Source organism: Protomyctophum bolini (assembly GCF_963924005.1).
Source record: "Protomyctophum bolini genome assembly, chromosome: 4".
Taxonomy (NCBI): domain Eukaryota; kingdom Metazoa; phylum Chordata; class Actinopteri; order Myctophiformes; family Myctophidae; genus Protomyctophum; species Protomyctophum bolini.
In genome coordinates this window covers 8,996,200-9,021,774 of record NC_137865.1, presented here as the reverse complement: position 1 = coordinate 9,021,774, position 25,575 = coordinate 8,996,200, and the positions used below count along the sequence as shown (strand labels likewise).

At 42.0% G+C, this 25,575-nt stretch overlaps 2 protein-coding genes across 2 annotated transcripts in view; both read left to right on the top strand.

Annotated features, from left to right (window-relative positions):
* Nucleotides 1-2,717, top strand: part of mical3a (microtubule associated monooxygenase, calponin and LIM domain containing 3a) — a 92,598-nt gene extending 89,881 nt beyond the window's left edge. The window contains exon 49 of the mRNA XM_080761063.1: nt 795-2,717. The gene's annotated coding sequence lies outside the window, so the exon portion shown is untranslated. The remainder of the gene's footprint in view (nt 1-794) is intronic.
* A 1,539-nt stretch (nt 2,718-4,256) lies between these two features.
* The window catches only part of ttc38 (tetratricopeptide repeat domain 38), a 29,796-nt gene continuing 8,477 nt past the window's right edge, over nt 4,257-25,575 (top strand). The window contains exons 1-9 of the mRNA XM_080761404.1: nt 4,257-4,348; nt 9,933-10,010; nt 11,828-11,909; nt 14,899-15,076; nt 18,343-18,516; nt 20,957-21,032; nt 23,638-23,757; nt 24,326-24,385; nt 24,773-24,811. Coding sequence (XP_080617530.1) covers nt 4,319-4,348; nt 9,933-10,010; nt 11,828-11,909; nt 14,899-15,076; nt 18,343-18,516; nt 20,957-21,032; nt 23,638-23,757; nt 24,326-24,385; nt 24,773-24,811 — 837 coding nt within the window. The 5' untranslated portion in view covers nt 4,257-4,318. The remainder of the gene's footprint in view (nt 4,349-9,932; nt 10,011-11,827; nt 11,910-14,898; nt 15,077-18,342; nt 18,517-20,956; nt 21,033-23,637; nt 23,758-24,325; nt 24,386-24,772; nt 24,812-25,575) is intronic.

The window sequence follows — 25,575 nt, the reverse complement described above, 5'->3', positions numbered from 1 at the left end:
CATCTGCACTCGCTGTTTGAGTGCTAATTAAGAGGGAGAGTGAGAGCAAAAACAACCCGCAGCAGGACATTCATTCCGTCAGAAAAGTACCAACAAAATACTCCCATGTCCAATCCATGACTGTAGATAGAAGCCCTTCTTCTAATAATATAAGCATAATATCCTTAAATCCTCATGTAGACTTATTGTAAACTTTTGTAGGCTATTTTTCTGAGACACGACGCATTCACTGTGAATGACTCCCCTCCCAGGAGACACTCTCCTCTCCTCTTTCCTGCATGTGCTTAATGCCCCGTGTGAGCGCATAGGTGCATTTATTTCCCCTTAAAAATAATGATGAGGCACATTAAAATAGCAATATAAGGTTTTTTTTCCCCCTTTAAAATAATGAAAAGGCAGAAATGCCTAATAAAATAATATATGCTAAAAAAAGAGAAGAAAAGAAAATGCTATAAATAAACTTTTTTGAGTGGTGCAAGCCACTGCCTGGCTGGCTGGCTGGGTATGAGCATGAAAACAGCGTGGTTGTTTTTCACCACCTGTGCACAACCTAACACACACGCACATTATTAACTGTATATATGATGATTTCGTGTGTGCCAGTACAGTGCCACTAGTACAGTACAGTACAGTAGAGGGTACAGTAGGGCGCGTTCCTGGGGATCACTTCACAAGGGGGTATTTTTTTTACTGTACCGAAACCGAACCGAAACCGTGGCCCCCATACCGAGGTTCGAACCGAACCGTGGTCTAACTGAACCGTTGCACCCCTAATGAACATATTGCGTATGGAGACTTGGGCATCTCAATTTACACGTATGGGAGATGGGTTCCTCCTGAGACACCAGTCACTGTTTAACATGCTGACTGCTACGTTTACAATCAGTCCATGTGAGATATTAGATGTGTAACGTCTTCAATATTTCTAGTACATGATGGCAAGATAAACTGTTGAGATAATTAGCCACTTGTACCCTATCCCTATTCTGGGGGGTGAACAATCGCAGACAATAGCAAATCTACAACTCATAACGTGTCGTAATGCGGCTTGTAGATTTCCTATTTTCAGCAAATGTATAGAGTCAAAACACAAGGGGGGGCTAGTATAGAGCCCTGTGGGATTCCAGTCAACCACGCATAGGGTTCAAGTGGTTACGCTGTGTGGGAGGTGTCTTCAGGTTTGGATAACCGTTTCTATGTGATTGTGTTAACATTGTGATGTCTGTCATCAATAATGAAACTGGTTTCTCTTGTCCGTTGTGTAACACATCTCTCATTTAGTGCCACGGACATTAGGAGCAGGTGGATATACATACCGGTATGCTGCAATATCAAAGGAATAAACCACAAGGACTTGATGCTTATTTTATATCGTACAACATTGTCGCTCGCCGAAAATAGCCAGTCTATATCAACGTTCAAGTTGTACTGTATTGGTATGGTCAATGTATGCTTTGCGTGGCGAGTGTCCAAGGCCACGTCGCACTGTATCAAGATTTTCTGAGTTTGTCTTAGACTCACCGATGGCGGCACCACAAAATGTAAACAAGGAAGCGAATGTACAGTAGTCTCATGGTGCATATGCGTGCTGACACTGCCGAGGTTAATTAGTCTTCCGAACCAATCCGAGTATGAAACATTTCATGATGGTGTCCGTAAGGTATGGTAACACCCTTTGAAAATGTCAGTCACGCATCGCAAAGATCCTCTGCAACACATTTATCTTTTGACGTTTTGCGGTCGTTTTCAACGTTTTGAAGTTGTGTGACGTGCCATTGGACACCTGTGCGCAAAGCATAAATTGACCTTCATGTCTTGTGTAGCCTACTGGTACATAAGAGCACAAATTATTATGTTGTGGTTCCTCGCAACAATGTACTGTAGCAGAAATTGTAAATTGAAATTGTAATCATGTACACAACAAGAAAAATAACAACAAAAGGGATAATCAAGAAGGAGAAACATTTGACAGTTTTCCTAGCGTTCTAGGATGCTGCAATTTCTTACTCCTAGATTTTAAACTAGTTACAATAAATTACAGTTTAAAACATATCTTTTTTTTATGACGAAGATGGGCTAGTTTCGGCGAGCAAGTACAAATGAAGCTTTACAGGTTCTCTGGCAGTGTTGGGTTCTGAAAAAGATGCCTTTTCATTTCACTCTCTCAATACTTTATCTCTCTGAACTCTGAATCACTCTTGAGGAATTCACAACCCGCTGAACGCTGAGATTTTTATTTGTCCTTTTTTAATCGGATACTTTTATACAACAGTTTTTTCAAAACAGGATTACGGTGTAGAGATTGAAGACATGCAAGGTGCTCTATGAACAGCTTGCGTTTGATCTATAAAAACTCAATAGTTGTGCTTCTCTATGTTTGAATCCGACAGCCTTCCTGACAAACGGCAAAAGCTCTGTATGGTCGCTGCTTTTCTGCATAGAAGCATTATGGCAAGAAAGATTATATTTATGACTTGATATGCGCTGTGAACAAAATGTTACACAACTTCAAGACTTGTGGTTTTAGGTGGTGTGGTGCGTTTGACAGATTGTATTGATATTTATTAACATGTGAAAAACTGTATTATATGTAAAGAAAAATGAATCCTAATTTTTAAAAAACACATTACCTGTAATGTACATGCTTCATGTAGCTAAACTGCATAGGGTGTTGGATGTATGCTGCAATGGCAATAAACAAAAAGTTGTTCTTTTCACTGTCTGTCTCCCATTTCCTGAAAATGGATCTCGACTTGACCACGGCAATTTGTTTCTTATGCAAATTGTCCAAGGTGATATAGGCTATGCAGGACGATTATTCTTTTACATATTTCATTTTCTTTTTAGTTTTGCCTTTTAGTTTTGAATTTAATTTCAGTTCAGATTTTATTTGTTTTTGAAACACATTTGCTGGTTCAATGTATTTGTCATTTTAAATGAATCGTAATTTTCTATTTTTTTGTTATTTTGATTAGTTCCAAGTTATCATTAATACCTCATCATCAGAGGAGGTAAAAAGGGGAGAAAAAAACACTGAGGGAAAAAGGGTGGATGGGGATTCAGATTTTACAGGGGGCAGTTTCGAATTGCAAGTCAAGGGATCCGCATGTCTTAATGACTGTTGGTAGGGCGTTCCACATTTTGGTGGCATAGGAGCGAAATTAATGTAGTGCCTTGTTTGTGCCGAATCTGGGTTGCACATGGTTTGTTGAACTCCCTCTGGTGTTGTGGGTGTCTTGGTGGTGTAGTGAATCCTGTGGACCAGCTATATGCGAACAGGAACAAGTTGCAGTTACAAGCTGATGTCAACGACAGTGTTCCATTCACCTCCACCATCTGTTCTCAGGTAGGATTCCATCCAGCTCACTGATGTGCTATCAAAACCAATTGCTTTTAGCTTGTTTGGTTCACGGTGTCAAAAGCCTTTTGGAGGTACTCAGTTTCTTAAGTACCTCATCAGTTGACATTACCAGTCTTTACAAACACCTAGGTTTCTGTAGAAACCTAAGGTCCTTGAAGGGCCCCAGCAAAGTCATTGATAGTTATAGGAGTCCATGGAAACCAAATGTACCCATAAGGGTCCAGTATACCCTGTCAGAGTTTTGTAGTCTCTCGAGAAAGACTGTTGACTGGGAATGACACACTCAGACCGAACCTTTCGTTCCTGCCTAAGACAAGAGGGTGCTGTTTTTCCTTTTTTTGACGATGGGTTCTCAGATTAGTTATGGCGACCTATGCAGTCAGTGGTTCTCATCTCAACCTGTGGTCGGCTGGACCCCGGCTGTCGGGGGTCCCCAGGTGACAATGTACTAGTGTAGTGACAATTTAAGGACTTTTAAGACTTTTTGATTGGTGCAACCAAGGAACAGCAATGTCCATGTTCACCTATGTGTTACTGTTCACCAACTTTACCTATGTGTTGGTTCACCTATGTGATGTTAATGAGCATCAGTATGAGTACCAGTAGGGGCGCTGTTGTGCCATAAACAGAGAGAGAGAGAGACAGACAGTGCTGCACTGTTGCCTGCTAATGAGAGAGGAGGGGAGGGGAGTTGCACCACTCAGTTCACACAGGTGCGAATTTTAGTTTAAAAACTGGTCAAACATTCCTTGTTAAGGTGGGGCTCCTAGTTCGAAAAAGTTTGAGAACCACTGAACTGATATAACCTTATTTAATATACAATCCAGTTCCTATATAGAAATGATCCCCTGTCCGGGTTTTCCCCACTCCACTTCACTCTTCAATCTGACAGTATGGGTTGGACTTTGGAAAGTTAACAATCAGAACAGAAGCTCATAAAGTCTGCAGCTGTTCAACATGATTGCCAACAGTTTTAGAGACTGCAAGGTAAGTGCATAATAGATCATTTAAAATAGTTTGCAACTTTGTATTCAACTGAATTAATGCGCTTAAAGGCGGGCTACTGACACTAGCACTATAGTAGCATAATATAACTAAGTCTATAGGAAACGATAACATGCAGGAGGATGGTTATCTATTAAATAACATGCTAGGCTACTGCAACGGTTCCCAAAGTGGGGTCCGCGGACCCCTAGGGTACGCGACGCATAGCCAGGGGGTAGCCTACCCGAAATAATTCCCAGTGTTTGTTTGTTTTTGTAAGAAGGCTATCATACTGACTGTAAACAACACGAGAGTACACGTGACGTGAATATGCACGTGATTAAAAAATAGTAGCATACGCATGGCTTCCTTGAAAGTATAACGACAAACTGCATAATATACAACGTACGTTGTGTGCTTGGCAGTTGTCATATAGGATAGGCCAGAACTGCATGGAAGCTGTGATTAAATGAAGAGAATGCATCTGTAAATATAGCCCCAATATGTTCCCCTCAGTCCCTCAGCGTAGGGACTGAGGGAATGAGCTACTGTAAATAATAGTAAACCAGAGAGAGCTTGTAATGGTCATAGTACTTAGTCCATGGGCCAATGGGGTTGATAGCAATAGATTCTGGTGGCAGATTCTAATGATTATGTTCCCTGAGTATCAGACTGTAGCTTTCTTGAAGAGATGCAGCAGTCCACTAATAGAGTGGGCGGGGTCTTTGGGCTGGATCCAGGCTATGCCAATAGTATCATTTAAACCCTGCATGGTAGCATTACAAACTTGGTAGCTTTCTACCTGTTACCACTTTTATATGAGAAATAGCCAGAATTAAAAAATTTGAATACATTTTTACACCATATCCTTTTAATACAATTTAATAAATATGCCTGGAATTGATTGGGACTGAATTATAAAACATTGTAATGCTGAAATATGGTACTGGGAATATAAAATGAAGGCATACAGGAGTAATTATTCCAAAAATAGGTCATATTTGTATTTTCGTTTTTTTTTCTTTGGACACAAAATGGGCTATATTTTCCACAATATTACGCTTGGAGACAATAAGACTCCCTGATGTTGAAATATAACAATGAATTCTTCCTCGTCTTCCTCGTCTTCGTCTGGGGAGTGGATGTGTCATGGTCCTCTTCTGCATTGACTCCATGAGATTCCTCAGATGATGGGCCGGTGTACTGCAGGATAACACACTGGCACCGTCTTTAGCTCGATACTCCGTCTGATCTGAGGAGGGTCGCCTCCTCAGATGGCTTGTTGTTCTGCAGCACCTTCTTGAGCCCTGGTCTGCTCCAACAGGGCCACCACGGTCTGCTGTCCCCCCCCGCTGGGACCACGGGGGAGTTGGGACAGTTGCCCGCAACGATGCAGTCCAGCTTGTGCGAGGGAGGAGGCAGGCTGAGGAAGCCCAGGGTGAAGATCATGGTCGAGATGTGGATGGAGTCCAGGACCAAAGGAGACCAGGTATAGGTCCAGGAGACAAGAAACGACAAACTTCTTCTCATCCATCAGGAACTTCCTTCAACATCCTTCAAGATCACCTGAATGTTTCTGATGAATGAAGGAGAAACTCCATGACTAGAGTGACATGTGCACAATCTGTGCAGTGGTGAGCACAAAGCACACAGTGGCCTGCAGCAGCCTAGACCAGACCTAGAGTTTGCTTGGCTCCGCAGTATGAAAGCTGCCTCTCTTCTAGCCACTTCTCCAACTGTCGCAACTTGTACTTGATCTGCAAACCAGTGTTCCAGCAGCACATATCCTTCCTCATATCCTTCCTCAACAAATCTGTTGGGTGAGCTGTTGGATCAGGTCGGCCTGGAGCCTGTCGTTCTGCAGGGTGTTAAAGAACACGTTGAGCTGACCCAGAAGGCTCTCCTGCTCTTCTCTGGGCAGCAGAGTGGAGGTGAAGCTTAAATCCCGGCCGTCAGGCCCTGGACTGCATTGTGCTTCAACATGCCTGATACAATGAGGGCTTGTAGATCGGCCTCCATGCAGGTGCACAGCTGCTGGTAAAGGAGAGCAGCCTGGTCAGAAAACACCTGCTCATATTCTGCTACAGTATGCTTATTCTACTGCGCCGTGTTCTCCATGCTGAAGACCCTCTTTTCCGCTGTGCTGTTGTATACACTGGAGGAACCTATGTGTTGGCCAGCCAGAAGGAGTCTTTTTTTCTTCATGACTTGTTTGATTCCGCTGATGGTGGCTTTGAGCAGAGCACTGACACGCCTCCCTCATCTAGACTGAGTGGCAAAACATTGAGCAGCATGGAGTGTTGGAGTTTGGAAGTGCTCGTTGGAAATAACTCAACCGCCCTGTTTCTAAATGTCACATAATGCAGGAGGCAGCAAAATGTTGTGTTATTGAAAACAAGCACTTCCAAACTGACACTTAGAAAAATCGAATGCAGGGTATTTCTTGACAGAAAGTAGCTCATAACGTTTCTATGGTGGATTTATTATGAAACAAACTTTGCAGATAGATAGAGGATAATTCAAGATTTTCGTACAGCTGCAATGTTGGTGAGTTTAACATTGTTCAATGCAATCAGACAGGACTTTTCTGTTTGGATGAATGGGCTGTCAAGGCCAGAAAGTCGTTTTTTGCCACTCAGTGGGCGTTCCCGCATAACTTCCATTGTACGATGATGTCACGCACATACCCTCTATATAGAGGGTATCAGGGAAGTTGAAAGTCAACATGAGATTGATTTATGCACCTCCCTCATTGGCATTCACAGGCTGTGACTCTGTTCCTTTGTTGGGAAGGTGAAACCCATGAACATCCAAAAGAAGAAGATGCTAAATTTACAGCAGTGTTTGGGGAACTTTGTTATGGCTGAGTGGCTGTTGGAGCAACACAAAGACATTGAGGCATTCACATGCCATACCATATACCATTCAGAGAAGACAAATTGCACAGACATCAGTGAATATTCTGTGGGGAAAAAAGGAGAAGCACAGTTTCCACCATACCGTAACGGCTTACGGAAGCACACACTAGGGGCCAACTACCAGGCAGCTATATGGGGGCTTTCAAGACCCCATATAGCTCATATAGCTCACTCCTGAAGACCCGTTTCTACAAAGATGCTTTGAATTCTTTATCGTTGTGATTTATTTGTATTTTCTGATGTATTTTTTCACCTGTTTATATGTTTTTCACCGATGTGCCATTATTCTGTGATTTGGTTGTTGCCTTTGGATGTATGATATGTTCTATGCTCTTGTTGTTCAGCACTTTGTGAGTCAGAGACAGAGCGAGAGAGTCAGAGACAGACACAGAGAGAGAGAGACAGAGAGAGACAGAGTGGATTGTTGGCAATGATAATACCCTGAAGAAGGCAGTTCCGAAACGTTGGTTTCTACTTTCTATTCTACTCTGCATCCAAATAAATAATCTGCACTTTGGCTATCAGTGTGTGCGGCCACTATTTTATCTTTTTAAGACTTAACTCTTTAGATGTTTCTGCCGTGAGCTGGCACCACTACCAAGACTGGTGTGCGTTTAGCATCCTCCTGCACAATGATCGTAAGGAGGTCAGGATTACCTGATCCAGAATCTGTGCTAAATGTGCTCAGTTGAGACTACCGCAAGTGCTCCAGACTGTGCTTGCATTGTAAATGGACTGAAGTGCACCCAAATGTGTCGATTGAAGGACTACCAGAATACCCCTGATGATCTAGGTCTAGGAGACCATGCAAGTGATGAACTTCCGTAGGATTTCTTTGCTGAATTTGTTTTTTTGCTGTTTTGGCTTTTATAGGGACCAAACTGTCAGAAAATGATGGGGTTAAAATTTCCCCGACCCCCATCCCTTTATAGTATGCCAGACAATGAATGTCCGATTTTCATAATATTAGTGTTTTGTAGGTTTTAAAATATTCTAAGTTGATTTCTTACACTTTTAAAGTAGCCAGAATAATCTTTTCTGACTTTTGGCTGGGGTCTTTCTTCACCCGGGACCCCCGGACTCATCTCAGTACTCAGAACCCTAATTGTGAACCCGGACCCGGATTATGAGTACCCTAGAGTTTTTTATGTTAGAAATATTGAGTATGGGTCCCGAGCATTTAGAAACTACCGGATGCCAACTTGCATATGTTGGGCAATTTTCATAATTAGCATAATAAGCATTAGTTTTGCACGAAAAACACTCATTCGGCTAAAAACTGGCTATGGCCAGATTTAGCCCAAGGAGTGTTTTCTTGTGCAAAACTAATGCTTATTATGCAAATTATGAACATTTCCCAACATATGCAAGTTAGCATCCGGCAGTTTCTAAAAGCTGGGGACCCATACTCAACATTTCTAACATAAAAAAGGGTAGTCAAAACGTCTCACATTCTGGCAAGTAGACTATGTTGCAGAACAATGTCAAATTAGCTCATAATTTAAGCATAAAAGTTTTTTGCAGCTGGGCTCTGATAACAAAAATGAGTAGTAGCTAATACCAAGGGTCTTCCACAGGGGGTCCGGGACCAGTTTTGGCCCTACTCTTGCACCCATTTCTGTGATTTTCTAACTACCGGTATTTAGGATCGAGACAGAGTGTACTGTACTGTACTGTACTTAAGTACAGTCTGTTACAGTCACAGTAAGGGTTCGGATAAATTGAGGTAGAACATACGATGACACTTTTTGATTGCCTGCAAATGTAGCCTTTCTTCCTCCCCCCTGCAGATGAAACATGGAGTCTGCTCCACTGTCCACATCATCACAGTGTGATGCCCAATTTACTTTCATTAGTCATCTCCTCAACCCTGCTAGTTCCCTTTGTCTCACTCAGTGAAGGTGTAAGAGCACATGCACGTCTCAATCGGAAGTTGTTCGCGATAACCTGCCGAGAGCAGACGTCGACGGAAAGAAAGAAACACCATGCTTTCTCAAGAAGTGTGATCTTCTGAGGTGGGAATGTTCACACGGGTTTCTCAATTAATTTGAATGAACAATGTATTTGACTGACAGGCTCCTGAGGTGACTTTATCTTGGACACAATATAGTTTTCAATAGTGGTTTTCAACCCTTTTCATATCGAGGTGACGGTCCATTATTTATTCGGCATTTGTGCCACGGACCACCATTTGACGAGATTTATTTATATATATATATATATATATATATATATATATATATATATATATATAAAATAAGGATATGAAAATGAATAAAGCACGATAATTCTGGTTATTTTTCATATAAAAGTGGTGGGAACAGGTAGAAAGCTACCAAGTTGGTAGTGCTACCAGGGCATGAATGATACCATGGGCATGTGGGAACATAAAAAACATGAATCTATTGCTTTTCATGAGTTTCTGGGCTCTGGCTACCTCTGCCCCGCCTCGCCTGACCTACAAACTCACATGTTGTGAGCTTGTAGATAGGAAGTCAATGTGTTGTCTGCTGTTGGTGGGTGTACAGTGAAGTCAATGTGTTGTCTGCTGTTGGTGGGTGTACAGTGAAGTCAATGTTTTGTCTGCTGTTGGTGGGTGTACAGTGAAGTCAATGTTTTGTCTGCTGTTGGTGGGCGTACAGTGAAGTCAATGTGTTGTCTGCTCACAGGCTTGGAGGTCAGAAGGTCTTCCCTTGTCCACCAGCAGTAATGAGGCTTGCAAGATCTATGATGCCATTCTCACCCAGGTAGAGTACTAAAGGTCCTCCTCATACACCTGCAGGCAGCTTGATGAACTTAAAGGGTAAGACCACTTTTGTAGAGGTTTGTGTTGTGTAGTTACCTCGCCATGATGTAACTCCAAATTTGGACAAGAAATCAAAAATAATTGCTCCAGTGTTTAGGAAAAAAAACAGCTCTCAAAGTCACTCTTTTAGTATGTGAACAAACACAAACAAAGTTGATTCAGACAATATAGAGCATCACCAAAACTCAAAAAATGTTAACTTCCTATTTTTACTTTTATTTGAAGATCTGGATCCGGATCCAGTCCGGGGTTTCGTCCTAATAAAAATGGCAAAATCAACTCTATATTGTCTGAATCAACTTTGTTTTTTTACGCACTAAAAGAGTGACTTTGAGAGCTGTTTCAGTGCACAATGTAAGTCAATGAGGAGCATATTTTGAATGATCAATTTCTAATCACTGGAGTGTTTTCTTTTTTATTATCTGTTGTCCACATTTGGAGTTACATCATGGCAAGGTAACTACACAACCCAAACCTGGTCTTCTTACCCTTTAACACGTCTGTCTGTCTGTCTGTCTGTCTGTCTGTCTGTCTGTCTGTCTGTCTGTCTGTCTGTCTGTCTCCGTCTCCGTCTCACATAATCAGAATCCAGCTCAGTGCATTTAAAACAAAATACATAATGCTCTATATAAAATACAAACATTTAAGGCATATTGCACAGTAAGTCCTTTTAGTCCATCAAGTGTCAGAGTTCAAGGGCTGTATTTTGCGTGTCTTAAGTACCAGGTCTTATTTCCTAACTTGAGTAAACGAAAGACCTGGAGGCGTGATCAATGCTCTTTGGCCACTCAGAATAGCCAAATGGCATTGATCACGCCTCCAGATCTTTAGTTTACTCTAGTTAGGGAATAAGACCTGGTACTTAAGACACGCAAAATACAGCCCCAAGTGTCTAGTGTCTAGTGTCAAGTGTTTAGTGCTATGACTGCTCTGGGGTAGAAACTATTTTTCAGTCTGTTCGTCCTTGCCTTGATGACTTTATAGCGCCTCCCTGAGGCCGGGCATGAGTTGCAGCAGGTGATGACCTGGGTGGGATGGGTCCTTGAGGAGACTGTTGGCTCTCCTGCTACAATGTCTTTTGTAGAGGTCCTCCAGAGATGGAAGGGGACACCGGGACATGCCATGATCCTCTGGGCCGTGTTTATGACCCCCTGAAGGGACTTTCTTTCTGCCGCCGTGCAGCTCCACAGGGAGATGCCCTAGTCAGTATTGATCTAGGGCCTAGATCAATACTGACTCGATGGAACAGCGGTATAGAAGGACAGGAGCACACTCTCCATTATGTCCATTTTCCTGAGCACTCTCAGAAAGTACAGTCGCTGTTGACCTTTTTTCTGGAGCGCAGTGGTGTTTATTTCCCAGGTCATGTTGTCCGAGATATTCATGCTCATTCTCCAATCTGAAAAAAAAAAAACCCCATAACAAAACAGGAACTCTCTTTCGTTCCTCCCCTTTCTTAAATAAACACTGATGATTGTTTGACAGTGTAGATTGGGGTCACAGAATACACTAATACTAGTAGTATACAGGCTCTTTCTAACTCTCTCATACAAACAATACAATAGTCAATACAATAACTAAGTTGCAAGCTATACATTATTGTCTGCTTTTTGCTTTTGACTGCGTTTTATTGTTATGTTGTACGGCGACCTTGAGTGCCCTGAAAGGCGCCTTATAAGTAAAATGTATTGTTATTATAACACTATTACATAAAGGTGGCAATGAATAGGCTTTGATTGAGTTGTGTTCCCCATGCAGTATGTCACCTGGCGTAATGACGAGACCATGGGAGGGGTTGAAGGATGCATGTCTGCAGTCAAGGCAGCCGATCCACACTTTGGTAAGAGGGAATGCAATTAGACTCCTGTCAAATCAAGTATATACTCTACAGTCAAGGCAGCCGATCCACACTTTGGTAAGATGGAATGCAATTAGACTCCTATCAAATCAAGTATATACTCTACAGTCAAGGCTCCACACTTTGGTAAGAGGGAATGCAATTAGACTCCTATCAAATCAAGTATACTCTACAGTCAAGGCTCCACACTTTGGTAAGAGGGAATGCAATTAGACTCCTATCAAATCAAGTACTCTACAGTCAAGGCAGCGGGTCCACACTTTGGTAAGAGGGAATGTCATTATTAGACTAACCCTAATTCATTGAGACACTTCGGCTCAGATTGACCATAGACCATGTATTGCAAAACTATTGCATGTTAGTATGGCGGTGTGGCTCTGCTCATGTGATATCGGATGATCTGCGTTCCGAGACACAGGTCTGATATCACATTGATATCGCCGATTATCTGTGCACCAAGACACAGCTCTGATATCAACAACCCCCCCCAGAGCAGAGCCAAAGATACAATAATCCATGAACAATACACAGTAATGACACATCAACACATGATTCAACACAATCACAAACAATACGATAATATCCCATAACCCCTGGACTAAGAACTACAGGGAGGAGGCCGGGGAGGTGGGGGACATTTTCACGCAGCAGAGAGAAAGAGAAGTGAGCTGAGGCTGCTTAAGTAGCCGCCTGAATTGCACTGTGGGAATGTAGGCGTGGCCTAGAGAGGCAGTGGATTTAACCCATTTTTGGTGTTTCAAGCATTCTGTTATACTTTAGCTATTGAAAAATTGCAGATCTACAAGCTCATAGCGTGCCACCGAGTGGCGCGCTATGAACTTGTAGGTCTGCTAGTTTTGAAAAATCGTAAAAATACAAATCTTTGAATAGGTATATATTCTTTCAGAGTGAACGTTTTTTACATACAGTATTCTGTACAGAACTATAAATAGGTGACTCCTGACTGATGGGGACAACATATGTTTTTTACCAAAAGATCGATATTGACGTACAATAATTATTGTGATGATGATATCCTTTTTTTTCTCTCTTTGTTCAAATATATCAAGGTCTGACATTACCAATAAATTATACCCATGATGGGAGCAGCATTCTGCTCACTGGTGTGCAGATTTTGTTCAAATATATAAAAAAATAATAATCTTTTTGCTTAATTTATTTTTAAACATATTTTCCTCTCAAAGTACTCCTACAACACTATCTGAAAGGCTGAAATCTCTTTTTTGCAAGTAGAAATATATCCGGGTCTTGCAGGGTTAAGTGATTAAAACCAGGAAAAGACTAAACTTATGTCATATCCTGATATTGCAAAAACCAAAGTCCCAGGTGATTTCTATAGTCTAAAATCCTGATATGGATATAATATATTGCCCAGCACTATACTAACCTATAATGACAAACTGACGGGGTAATAAGCAGTGATATAGTGCATAAGACTGCTGGTTAAGTGCTTGTGCTAACAAAGACCATTCTTGTCAGCAGCAGTTCTACTAGGACCAGAGAATGAATTCCCATTTCATGCAGTGGGGATCATTATGACTGCCGGTCTCCTCACCTTCACATTATTCTCCTGTCTGAGCTGCAGTCCTCACACTCTGCAGTTATTTCTGTCTCGTGTCGACTCCGTCCATGCCAAAAAGACAGGAGAGAAGTGAGAACGCTATAAACTGCATGCAGTGTGGTGTCAAGTAACTAAGTATATGTTCGCTCAAGTCTACTGTACTCGGGATACAATTTCGTGGCACTTTCATTTGACTTCAGTATGTCCGTCTTCCGATGCTTTATACTGTACATCTGCTCCACTACATCTCATCTCAGAGACAAATCTTGTACTTTTTACTCCCACTACAATTATTTCACAGCTTTATTTGTTATTTTATTGAAAATAGCAGAGCTTGTACATCGGCTATTTTAGAATAGCTTGGTTAATGATCACTAACATGATGGCCTATATAATGATTCTGAAATGGTAATTCACTCTTTAAAAAAGAGTGAATTACCATTGGAGACTACAGTGGAGCTGGCCTATATATATAATTTGCTTTTTCTTTTCTTTTTATTCTTTTTCTTTTTAGTTTGTTACATATATTATAATGCAAATACTTTTGCACTTTGACTTCAGTAAGGAATGCAGGACTTTGACTTGTAACAGGGTATCTATCTAGACCAGACCTATATGCTAAAGGAGCCACTGGATGTGATTAAGCTGTACTGCTGTGCAGTGACATACATACCATAGGCGCGCATTCTCACCTCATGCTAATGGTGCCATCATTTAGCTAACATAACCTACTTTATGTGCTGCGGGGTGCAGAGGTACTCGGGTACAGCACCTGCACCTGCTGTTTCCTGTTATAGAATGCACACTCACCTGTCTTCCATCCACCTCCTAAATGCTAATAACCGATGTAAAAAGAAAGATAGATGGATATGTTTTCCTATTGCCATGTATTAATCTTTTCTGATTATTGTTGTGCACAATTGTTTCTCTTTATTATTTGTAAAATGAAGTATAATTTTATCATTATGGATAGAGAGGGACAGACAGATGAATTATGTTCGTCCCTCGCTTGCGAAGATGACCAAGTGTCTTCAAAATGTCTTGTGGGTGCGAAGATGGCTGATGAGGCCGACCCCCCACAGAATGACCGGTATAGTTCTGGTCTTGCGGAGCTGTCGCATTAGTTTGGCTTCATAGACTTGGGCACTTTTCAGACTCTGCTACACCCATACTTGACTGCAGAGCGATAGTTGGAGCGGTGTTGGGCGTCATCGGCCTCCCAAGTCACTGGATCTCGACCACAACTTTTGACACTGCAGGCCTTCAGGGTGTCCTTTTATAATAACCTCGGGTTATTTGTTTTGACTGAGGTTCTATTACAGTACCATAATGTTTACTGCAGTGTAAAATGCAAGGCGTTGTGTTGTGTGTTCCTGTACCTGCCTGCAGTGATGGGACATGTGATCAGCACCGGACTGGAGCTTGCGGGGACGAGCAGCTCGTTGCGTCTCAACGACCGTCTGGCCAGCGCTGTGAAGACTACAGTGGAGCTGGCCTCCGCCCAGGACCACCTCCTCACCCCCCGAGAGAGACTGCACGTTAGAGCCATGGAGCACTTCTCTAAAGGGTACGACACACAGAGAGACTGCACGTTAGAGCCATGGAGCACTTCTCTAAAGGGTACGACACACAGAGAGACTGCACGTTAGAGCCATGGAGCACTTCTCTAAAGGGTACGACACACAGAGAGACTGCACGTTAGAGCCATGGAGCACTTCTCTAAAGGGTACGACACACAGAGAGACTGCATGTTAGAGCCATGGAGCACTTCTCTAAAGGGTACGACACACAGAGAGACTGCACGTTAGAGCCATGGAGCACTTCTCTAAAGGGTACGACAATTTAGGCATTTAGCAGACACTCTTAATTCAGAGCGACTTACATTAAGCAAGAACAAAAAGCATGGCAATACATACGTACAAGTAGTTATCATGAATCATACGTAAGCTAAGAACGTAAGTGGAGTGGAGTATCTATAAAATGAAACTGCATATATAGACCAGTACTGAGTACTATATAGTGCTATGTTTACATAAAATCTAGTCTACATAAACTGCCATCTAAGTCTACATAAAATGCTGTCTAAGACAAGTTAAAGGACACACGGAGACAGACTGCATGTTAGAGCCATGGAACACTTTACACACTCTAGTCTAAAGCACTGGTTCCCAAACACTGGGTTGCGTTGTGAGCTTGTAGATCTGCTATTTTTACTAGTTTGCGTCCCGGGCAAACATATAATATCCCTTTTTGGTCGCATGCTTAAAATTTTGGGAACCACTCTAAAAGGTACGACACACACAGAGAGAGACTGCATGTTAATTATTTCTGTGCCGCTAGGTGCCAGGGGGTATCATTAGTGTAGTTAAGCTGTGCCAGCGCCTGCGTTCACTTTAAGAGGATCATTTTCATCCCCACTGTATCCCCCTGCACACTCTCACTGTAACCATTGGCTATCATTAGCATTAGCGCACACTGTTTACCTCTCGCCAGAAACGTTTACATGTCGATGCAAGACAAAGTCACAAATGACATCCGAGCTTTGGGTGGTAGTTTCCAAGTTATGGAGCTTTGAAAATCCTTGTAACCGAGGTAAATGGAGAGGAGTTGTAAGTAAGGATCCCATAGCTGGTGGTGGCGGAGGCGTTGTATAGCAACCGGACCAATGTTAAAAGTTGCTTTGGGGCTCAACCACTTCATATATGGAGTATATGGGGGGTACGAATATGTACGTACCTGGCTGATAATGTCCAATAGCTGGGGCATACGAATATTCGTACTTCGCCAAAAGAGTTAAGCCCAAACCGCACCAATGCAACTGGTCGCAACTCCTTGCAACAAAACTGTTTTAAGGCCAACCACATCCACCAATGGAACATTATTGCTTGTAAAGTAGTTCCATGGAATCATTGGTGCGTTTTGAGCTTTAAAGCGATGGAGCACTTCTGTAAAGGGTACGACACTGTCAATGTTCAGGAAATGTAAAAACTAAATAGGCCTAAAGAAAAAATGTATAACCTGTGTTCCAATTGATCCAATGAGTCACAAGCTCTTGTTAATTCATTCCATTGGTGCAACACCGGTATTTACAAAAGCCACGGACAGACTTGACCAATTACACAGAAAATAGGATGCTATATTATTATGTTATATTAAAGCAAGATCACATATCAATCGGTAGATGTAATGTCCTCAAATGATTTATCTATTTAATCTATTATTGCACCGACTGGCAGGTAATATTAGCGTTTTACCTCCCCACATCTTTATTTCCCAGCAGTACTCTGATATTATATGGAGAAGACATTTGATCTCACAGTATTGTCCATGGGAAAAGAAAGGCAATATTTCAGCTCCATCTAGAGAGATCAACATGCTGATACGCTGGCGTTGGACGCCTATTGCTCTGCAGTACAGTTAAGCAGTTAAAGGTGCACTACGTGATGTATGTTTTTTCTGTTAAATAGCTATGTATTCTGATATACAGTACAGTGTTTGTTCAGTAACGGGGGTCTCTGTGTCACTCCAGTTCTTTAATACACAGAAAATGCATTTCCAAGTCGGGATACCAATTTGAGACCCTGATGAAGCTCTTATTAGGTCGATATGCGTTGGTCAGAAATTCAGAATAAATCCTTAATTTATTTTGTCATCAAAGACGTGCCTTGGATTTATTTTCTTTACAGGTCTGCAGTCCACAACATTTGGGAGTTATTTCCCTCCCATTAACGAGTTTCCCGAGTTAATTGATGTAGAACAGCTTCCCTCCCAGTAACGAGTTCCACGAGTTATGTTTTCATTGTTTACTTCTCATTTTTTATACATTTTAAGACTTAGTTACAGGGTTTCCATCAGACAGAGTGGGATAGGTGACACCCGGAACATTTTCAGTCGCACTGGCTTGCTGAGGCTTCTGGGAAATTGAGGCCCAATGCATTCCAATGACAATGGCGGCGCGCTATGATTGGCCCTGTCCTACGCTCTCTGTTATTGATCGGATGTTTGGATTATTTTTCAACACGACTACAAAGGATCACACATGGGCGGATTTTCATGAAATGGAACGATGATGTCGGCCCGGTGTTTCTTCAAAGGTTTAGTGAAAAACGAGGCAGTCAAATGGGGATTGCGATGTTTTTATCCAGCAGTCAAACTATTAAGCGGTACTCTTCTTCTTTTTGGTTCACCAATTTCATCCAGTCAGGAGAGATAACTACAGATTGTAGGATAAACGAAATTGGAAGTGATGATGAAGTGACCCGAGAAAATTGGAACTGAAACACATTTACTAAAGAGCTGGAGAGGTGGGGAGGCCCCTCGAACTGAACAAACACTCTGTTGCAATGATTACTATCAGAATTTAGAGTTTTAACTTTATAACAAAATTAAATACATGTTTTAACCAAAGAAATACATATGTTATACTTTACTTTAATATACAAAGGCAAAAATAGCAGATCTACAAGATCACAATGCACTGCATGGTGGTGCGTTGTGAGCTTTTAGATCTGCTGATGATGGGTATTTTGGGGAATATAATATAATATATGTGTCGGATAAATGCGGTGAATGGTCATTAGATGTTTCTGGTAGCAGTTAACTAACCAAGTTAAAAAACTTTAAATTTCCTTAAACCTTCTGATCTATGAAAAAGACATCCGATAGTAGAATCGATGAAACGGTATACAGAAGCATGCATGATTTGGGCTTATGTAAATTGAATTTGATCGATCGAAATTAATTATTGATCGATTTAAAGCGGAGCAAAACGTATCCGTCGTCTGCTATTTTCAACAAAAACATTAACGGCTTTAACGGCGTTGTTTGTCGCAGGAGTTTCCCCAAAGCCTGTGACACATGGGAGGAGATCCTGGTGGGGCACCCTACGGATCTGCTGGCGCTGAAGTTGGCTCACGACGGGTACTTCTACATGGGAGCCCAGACCCAGATGAGGGACTCTGTGGCCCGGGTTCTGCCTCACTGGAAGCCCCACATGCCTCTGTTCAGGTACTGTAGTATAGCTATATGGACCAGAACATCCTGACATGCACTGCTGTGTTTCAACTGTTGCCAGGACACATTGAGGTTGGTTTTCAATCCCTTTATATAGCACATTTCAAAACTCAAAGTTTGTACAGGAAAATAAAAACCAAACTTCACTATTGAAACCAAATTTCACTATAGCTAAAATACAGGAGAAAAAAAACAACGGCACAGTACAAAACAGTGAAAAAAACTGAGACACATCACTGAAAAGTACAAGACGCAGCATCGTCAGACAGTGATCCGCTCAAAATCCCTAAAGGATAAATGTTTTATGGACCCATAGTGATTATTATTTAAGTTAAGTTTTGCCATAATCATGTCTTTTGCCATAATCAGGTAGCTTTAAGGTGCGGCCATGACAGAGCAATGTAGGAAAAAAAAATATATTAATCATATTCGGTATTCGGTTTCCTATATTCGGTATTCGGTTTCGGCCAAGAATTTCCCTTTCGGTGCATCCCTAGATCAAACATCTCTCCGATAAGTAGGACGCGAAGCAAGCTAAAACACAATGCTCTAAACGGGAGATAAGACTTTTGTGATCAAGAGCCAGAAAGCAATCCGTCTGGCCTTCCTTCCATCCATCCATCCATCCATCCAAACATCCATCCATCCTCTACCGATTCTACTGAATTGTGTCGTGGAGGTTACAGTTTCAGCAGAGAATCCCAGTCTTCTCTTTTCTGTGCCACATAATATAAGCTCTAATGTTGTTCTAACTGAGAGATCCTGAGGCGCTCCAAGGCAGGCGTGGATGTATAACCCGGATGTCCAGGAAACATCCATACTAGATGCCTGAACCACCTTAACTGGCCCCATTCCACATAAAAGGAGCAACGAAGATGAAAGGTTCAACGGTGGTATTCTCAGTGGAGTAAAATAATCGGCAAATAAAGAATCAGTAAACATAATTCGGAAAACATCTGAAAAGGGTACATCAGGTAATTCCTCTCATCGTCTGGTTGAGTAACCGTCAACACTCTGAGAAAGGCTTTTTGCTGAAACATGTAAGCGTTTGTTTTTGTGCGTGATGTGGATATTTTGCCCCGTTATCCTTGGAGTTTGTGTGCTAGTCGTTTCATGTCTTTTGATGTTTTTAAAAGGTGTTATGAAATGGAATACATCATTGCTGTTGGGCAGAATTAAACCTCGTATCTGTGTCAAAGACAAAGTTGTGAAAATAGCAGTTCTACAAACTTTAAATTGAAATATAAAATAATAAAAAGGAACGGATTTGTCCATGCAAGCTGGTTTCCACCCAATGTCAATCATGTGAGTGCACTGCTCACATGATTGACAGGCTTGTAGAGGTTCAGCTTGTGCACAGTTCCTTTGTTTACAATGGTGGAAACTAAAGCCAGTATCCTTATTAAGTCTCACAGCGTGTTCCAGTATCCGAACAAGAAATATTCTGAGAATAAATCAAGTGCGAAGAACAGAAGTAATCAAACAGGAATGAGTGGTGTGTGAACATACTGATGGTTCTCAATGGCACTACAAGTGTTTATTTAGCTCACACTAATCGTAGGGTCACCTTTGTCATATCTCCACACTGAAGTGTCAGGATCTCCCAGTCAGAGCTGGCTGATGTGCCCAGGAAAATGGAACCCGGGCGTCCCCTGCTGCCTCTCTGCAACCCGCCTATAAATGTCAGGCCCAGAATGATAAATGACATGCCCAACATGATAAATGACATGCCCAACATGATAAATGACATGGTTGAACGTGGTGAATGGTTTTCTAAGAAGGACGGTGTTGAAGAAGTGGTTGTGTGAGGGTTGCTGGTATATAGGAATAGGAAGGTGTAGGAAGGTACCATATATTTAGTTGACTGATGAGTAGGGCTGTAACTACACTGAATTATTCTAGCGATTTTGATTAATCAAATAATCAAGAAGCACATTTGTAAATGAAAATATTCAAACAGTGCTACTCAAAAAAAATAAAAGTTTTTTATAATCGAGTAAAACAAACTGTTACGCCCCTACGGATGATGTGGTCATACCGAATGGACATTAGGATTTTATGATCTCCCACTTCGATAACTTCAGCTGTCTGTGTCATCGCTGTGACTTCATCCATTGCATAAACAAAGGCCCATTTTGTACAGTACATTGATTTTCCCTTGACAGTAATCACCTCTGGAGACTCATGATCAGTGTGATGAAAGGTCAGGGGTGTTGGCATTGAACATGAAGCACGGTTTCGTGTAATGTTCGTATCGACTTAAGAAACAAAACACAATTGAAGTCTCTGTCTTTATGTGATTGCTGGAAGAGTGTGCCTCCCCACAAAATCAATGCATGCTTATTGTCATTGTCAAGAGATCTCAAATGTCATCACGAATAACGAAATTACGGCCCCGTATATCTTGACAAGATTTATTGTGTTTGCTTGTCAGCTACCTGAAAGGACTGTATTCCTTCGGGCTTATGGAGACTCACTTCTATGACCAGGCTGAAAAGATTGCCAAAGAGGTGAGCTTTTCTCTTTTCCATCACACTGTGTTGAGCACTGTTTCTCATATTGGGACTAGATAGTGCAATTTGTTTCCGTCTGACTCAATGGCCAGAGCACAATAAACAATTTGTGGTCAAAGTCCAACCATAAACCATTCACTCAGATCTCTGTGGTCTGACTGTTCCCTGCTAAATGTTTATTGGAAGTAGTGTAACTTTGTCTAGGGCAGCCATTCCAAGCAATTCCAAGACTTTATTTGGCTGCCACGAATAATTGAGAAGTGTGTTAAAAGATTTGGAGAAAGAAAACGTGTCCATGCATTTATCCTCAGTAGAGTAAGTGTCTTTAAGATTGTGAACCACGGCCGCCACGTGTTAAATACTGCAGCGTACTCCAACCGAACACAATAGTTCGTCTAGGGTAGGTCAATAAGAATAAAATGACGTCAGCAACTTCTGCAGTGCCTTTCAAAACTTTGTTCGCTAGTTCTTGCACCTCAAAGGTTTTCTAACTCGCCGAACATCATGCTTGTCTGGTCAGACACTCGAGGGACAGTCTTGAAGGAAGGTCGTCTAAGCGTTTATCCCCTCTCTAAGCGACTACAAACACAACCAGATGGTAATTAATGGAGAGAGATATGGCACACGTTTTGTCCACGTTGTCTGTTGCCAGAAATGACTACATTTCCTACAGAAATGTCAAAGCACGTCTGGAGAATGATGAAAATAAACAGCGAAGATCCAGCCAGGTTATCAAATGCTGCAGCGTTGTATACAATGCTTCAGCGAGCTGCAGTGTTGCTACAGTAGGCAGAATACTGAGTGGGGCGGGGCGAGCGTTCAAAACTCTGAGTCGAGTTCTGAGGCGGTATAAAACCTTTTCATCCTCGCCAAACATTCTTTTTTTGGCGAGCCAGCTTTTCCCCTAAATCCCCCACAGAGTGAAAAGTGACTTTAAAGTAATATTAAACTATACCTGTGAGTCCCCGGGTGGATCCTATGCTTACTAATACTTACCTTTAACTCGATGCCCTGAAGGAGGAACATTTTAGTTCATTATTGTGAACATTTAAGTTTGACTGTTTAACCCTTGAAGCGTCCTCATTGCAAACCTAGAGAGAGGGATGCACGCATGCCGATTAGAAACACCAACGGACCGACATGGGGAAACAACGGTCGGACATGTGGTCGAACATGCGTTGCTCCCGTGCTTGCGGTTAGGTTTCTGGTTTAAGGACCCTACAACTGTATGTATAAGTACAGAACAAAGAATGTTTGCTATCGCCATCTTTGTTGAACAAGAGTCTGGACGCGCCCCCTTTACACTATATTATATTGACACAAAAAATATTTGGAAAAAGCTGCTCGATTCCTTACTAATGCTAAAAAAGTTGAACATAATTTATGACTCCAGTTCCAACACTAGCACTAGTCTGTCAAATAATTCATTTCAAAATACTGCTGTTGCTTTACAAAGCATCGAATGGTTTAGGGCCAAAATACATACCTGAGCTCAGTTTGCCAGTTCTCCTCCCAATTGGGATATTTTAAAACTCATTGGGCTGGGAAAAATAGCATTGGGCGGGTTTGGGCCAAAATACATTTCTGAACCGGTGCAGTACATTATAATGAACCATCCAGACCTGTCCGTTCATCTGGGACAGTCAGTACATCATAATGAACCATCCAGACCTGTCCGTTCATCTGGGACAGTCAGTACATCATAATGAACCATCCAGACCTGTCCGTTCATCTGGGACAGTCATTTACATTATAATGAACCATCCAGACCTGTCCGTTCATCTGGGACAGTCATTACGTTTTTATACCATAAAATACTCACCGAAAACTGCAAGTCTGCTACAACTCTTGGTACTTTTAAATCAATGATTTAAAATAACTTTGCTTTTAAAGACCTTTCAGACTAGTTTACGGCTGCCTTTTACTGAGGTTTTCTTTTGTGTTTCTTTTACACTTGTTTTAATGCTCTGTGTCTTGTTTACTCAATGCTTAATGGGTTTTTTTAATTGCCTTGTTGTTTTAATGTACTCAAGATATATTTGCCTTGCCTTATAGTACCCCATGGAGACCTGAATTCATGGATTATTTTGTTGTTGTTTGTCGCATTCCTAAGTGAATAATGTAATGGTTCCCTATGGACATATACAAAGAGCCTACTTTGTTCCCTATGGAGACACAAAGAGTCTCCTCAAATGATTGGCTTAGGAATGTGACAAAAAACTCAGAATCCAAGTCTCCATGAGGTGAGTAAATCGATAGAGAAAAAAGTAATTTTGGGGGTGAACTATCTCTTTAAGACAGTGGATCTCAAAGGGGATCCTTGAGTGGGTTCCATCAGGGGGCCCCCAGCAAAATGTGTTAATACGCTGTAGCATCACAATCATTTGAACCACTTTAACCATAATGGCTATTTTTTAAGAAAGAAAAAAAGAAGCATTTTAACACATATAAACTGCCACAAATCTTTTCAGAGGGGATTCCGCGGCCGGGGTCCTTTACATGAAAGGGTCTGAGAACCACTGTGTTAAAATTGATCTTTTTTGGGGGCAACATGCTCTTGTTCCAATCCACTCTTCTATGGGTCTCTGTCCCTCTGCTGCAGGGCCTTGAAATGACCCCCGATGACGCCTGGTCTGTCCACACTGTGGCTCACGTCCATGAGATGAAAGGGGAGGCAGACAAGGGCCTGGCGTTCATGGAGAGAACAGAGAAAGATTGGCAGGCAATTTGTTTTTCTTTTTCATTTTCCCTCCGTCGTCCTCACCATCAGAGGCAGCGCATTAGATGATTCATTCAGGCTCACCAAATGAGTTTTGTGCTCCCTCAGTATCTTTTACGGTGCGATTTATTATGATTGATCGGATTTTATGTCATCATTTACAGGAGATTCTTGTACGGCAGCAAGTACACTTAGTTATGTTTACAGCCAATACACTTTACACTGGCAGATCGGAGTACATTTCATGGCACAACGACACCTTTTTCTGTCAACGATTCCTCTTTCCCCCCCCGAGGCACAGTCAACGCTGGGACTCGTTATCTGCTTGTCAAATCCAGGCTCTTCCGTTTTGGATTTATAGGGGTTTATCTGGGTGTGCCAAAACGGCAGCAGTTTTGCTTTGGTGGGTAAAAGTGTCCACGCCTGATCTGTTTTTGAAGTGTTCTGTTCATCAGCCTCAGCTTGGCGTGGAGCCTGGGCAAATATCTCATCCCCTCCTTTTTGGCACTGGGTGACTAAATGTGTGAAAAAAGCAACTTAATAAAACATTAACATGTCGTTTTCCATCCAGGGGTGTGACATGCTGGCTTGTCATAACTATTGGCACTGGGCACTGTACTTCATCGAGAAGGTAATGATTGTAAGCTTTCCCAGGTGTGTGTGTGTGTGTGTGTGTGTGTGTGTGTGTGTGTGTGTGTGTGTGTGTGTGTGTGTGTGTGTGTGTGTGTGTGTGTGTGTGTGTGTGTGTGTGTGTGTGTGTGTGTGTGTGTGTGTGTGTGTGTGTGTGTGTGTGTGTGTGTGTGTGTGTGTGTGTGTGTGTGTGTGTGTGTGTGTGTGTGTGTGTGTGTGTGTGTGTGTGTGTGTGTGTGTGTGTGTGTGTGTTATTCATATTCATGATATTGTCACTGACACTTGCAATATCCTCACATGTTGGGAAACACTGATCACAAGATTGTCTTCATATCTTGTCGCTATAATTTCAATGTTGATCTGATTAAATTTGTATTCATCTCCACAGGGAGAGTATGAAGCTGCACTGAAGATATACGACAGTCAGGTCAGTCGATCTCCGACCCTATGCATGCTCAGGCCTGTCTGGAATTGGAATATACTGTAGACTTTGCCCTCACTCTGGGGGAACCCGGAGTAAAAGCAATGTTATGTTTGGTTCTGTCGCCAGCAAAATGGAGGTCAAAGCTGCCCCGGCACCAGAGCAGCAGCCCCACTGAGCTCATGCTCAAACCTTTCTAGCTATTCAGCGTCGCCTGTCAGACGTGATGATTATTTCATTTGGCTAAGAATAGAAGCGCCATATGTGGCTTCCTGGATCTCTGACATACATCGACTCACTTCCTGTGTTCAGACAGTTGACATGAGTCTGGTACTGAGGCGGTGGTTAGCTGCTTTTGAACTCATTGCAGCCGGAGTCCCCCAGGGATCTGTACTAGTCACCATCTTGTTTTGTCCCTACTCCCTATACACAATGCTTGCGAAAATCCGATCTACAAGCTTGCAACGCGCCTCGGCATGTTGTGAGCTTGTACACTACATATTTCGCCCCTAGTATAGGGACGCAATAGGGTTAATTTGGTTAAAAGAGAGACAGATAAACATGTAGCTATCCCACAGGAGAAATTCAGGCAATGACAGTACAGCAGTAATGGACAGATACAGAAAAGGGAAATGCAGCTAAAAATGGTAGCAATTCTAGGAATAAGAGAGAGTCAGCAAGTACTAGTAGCACAGGGATTGGGAAAGTAGTGCCAGAAACCTGGTATGCTACAGAAAAACTCACCTAGCCTTCAGCATTTTTGGACTGCC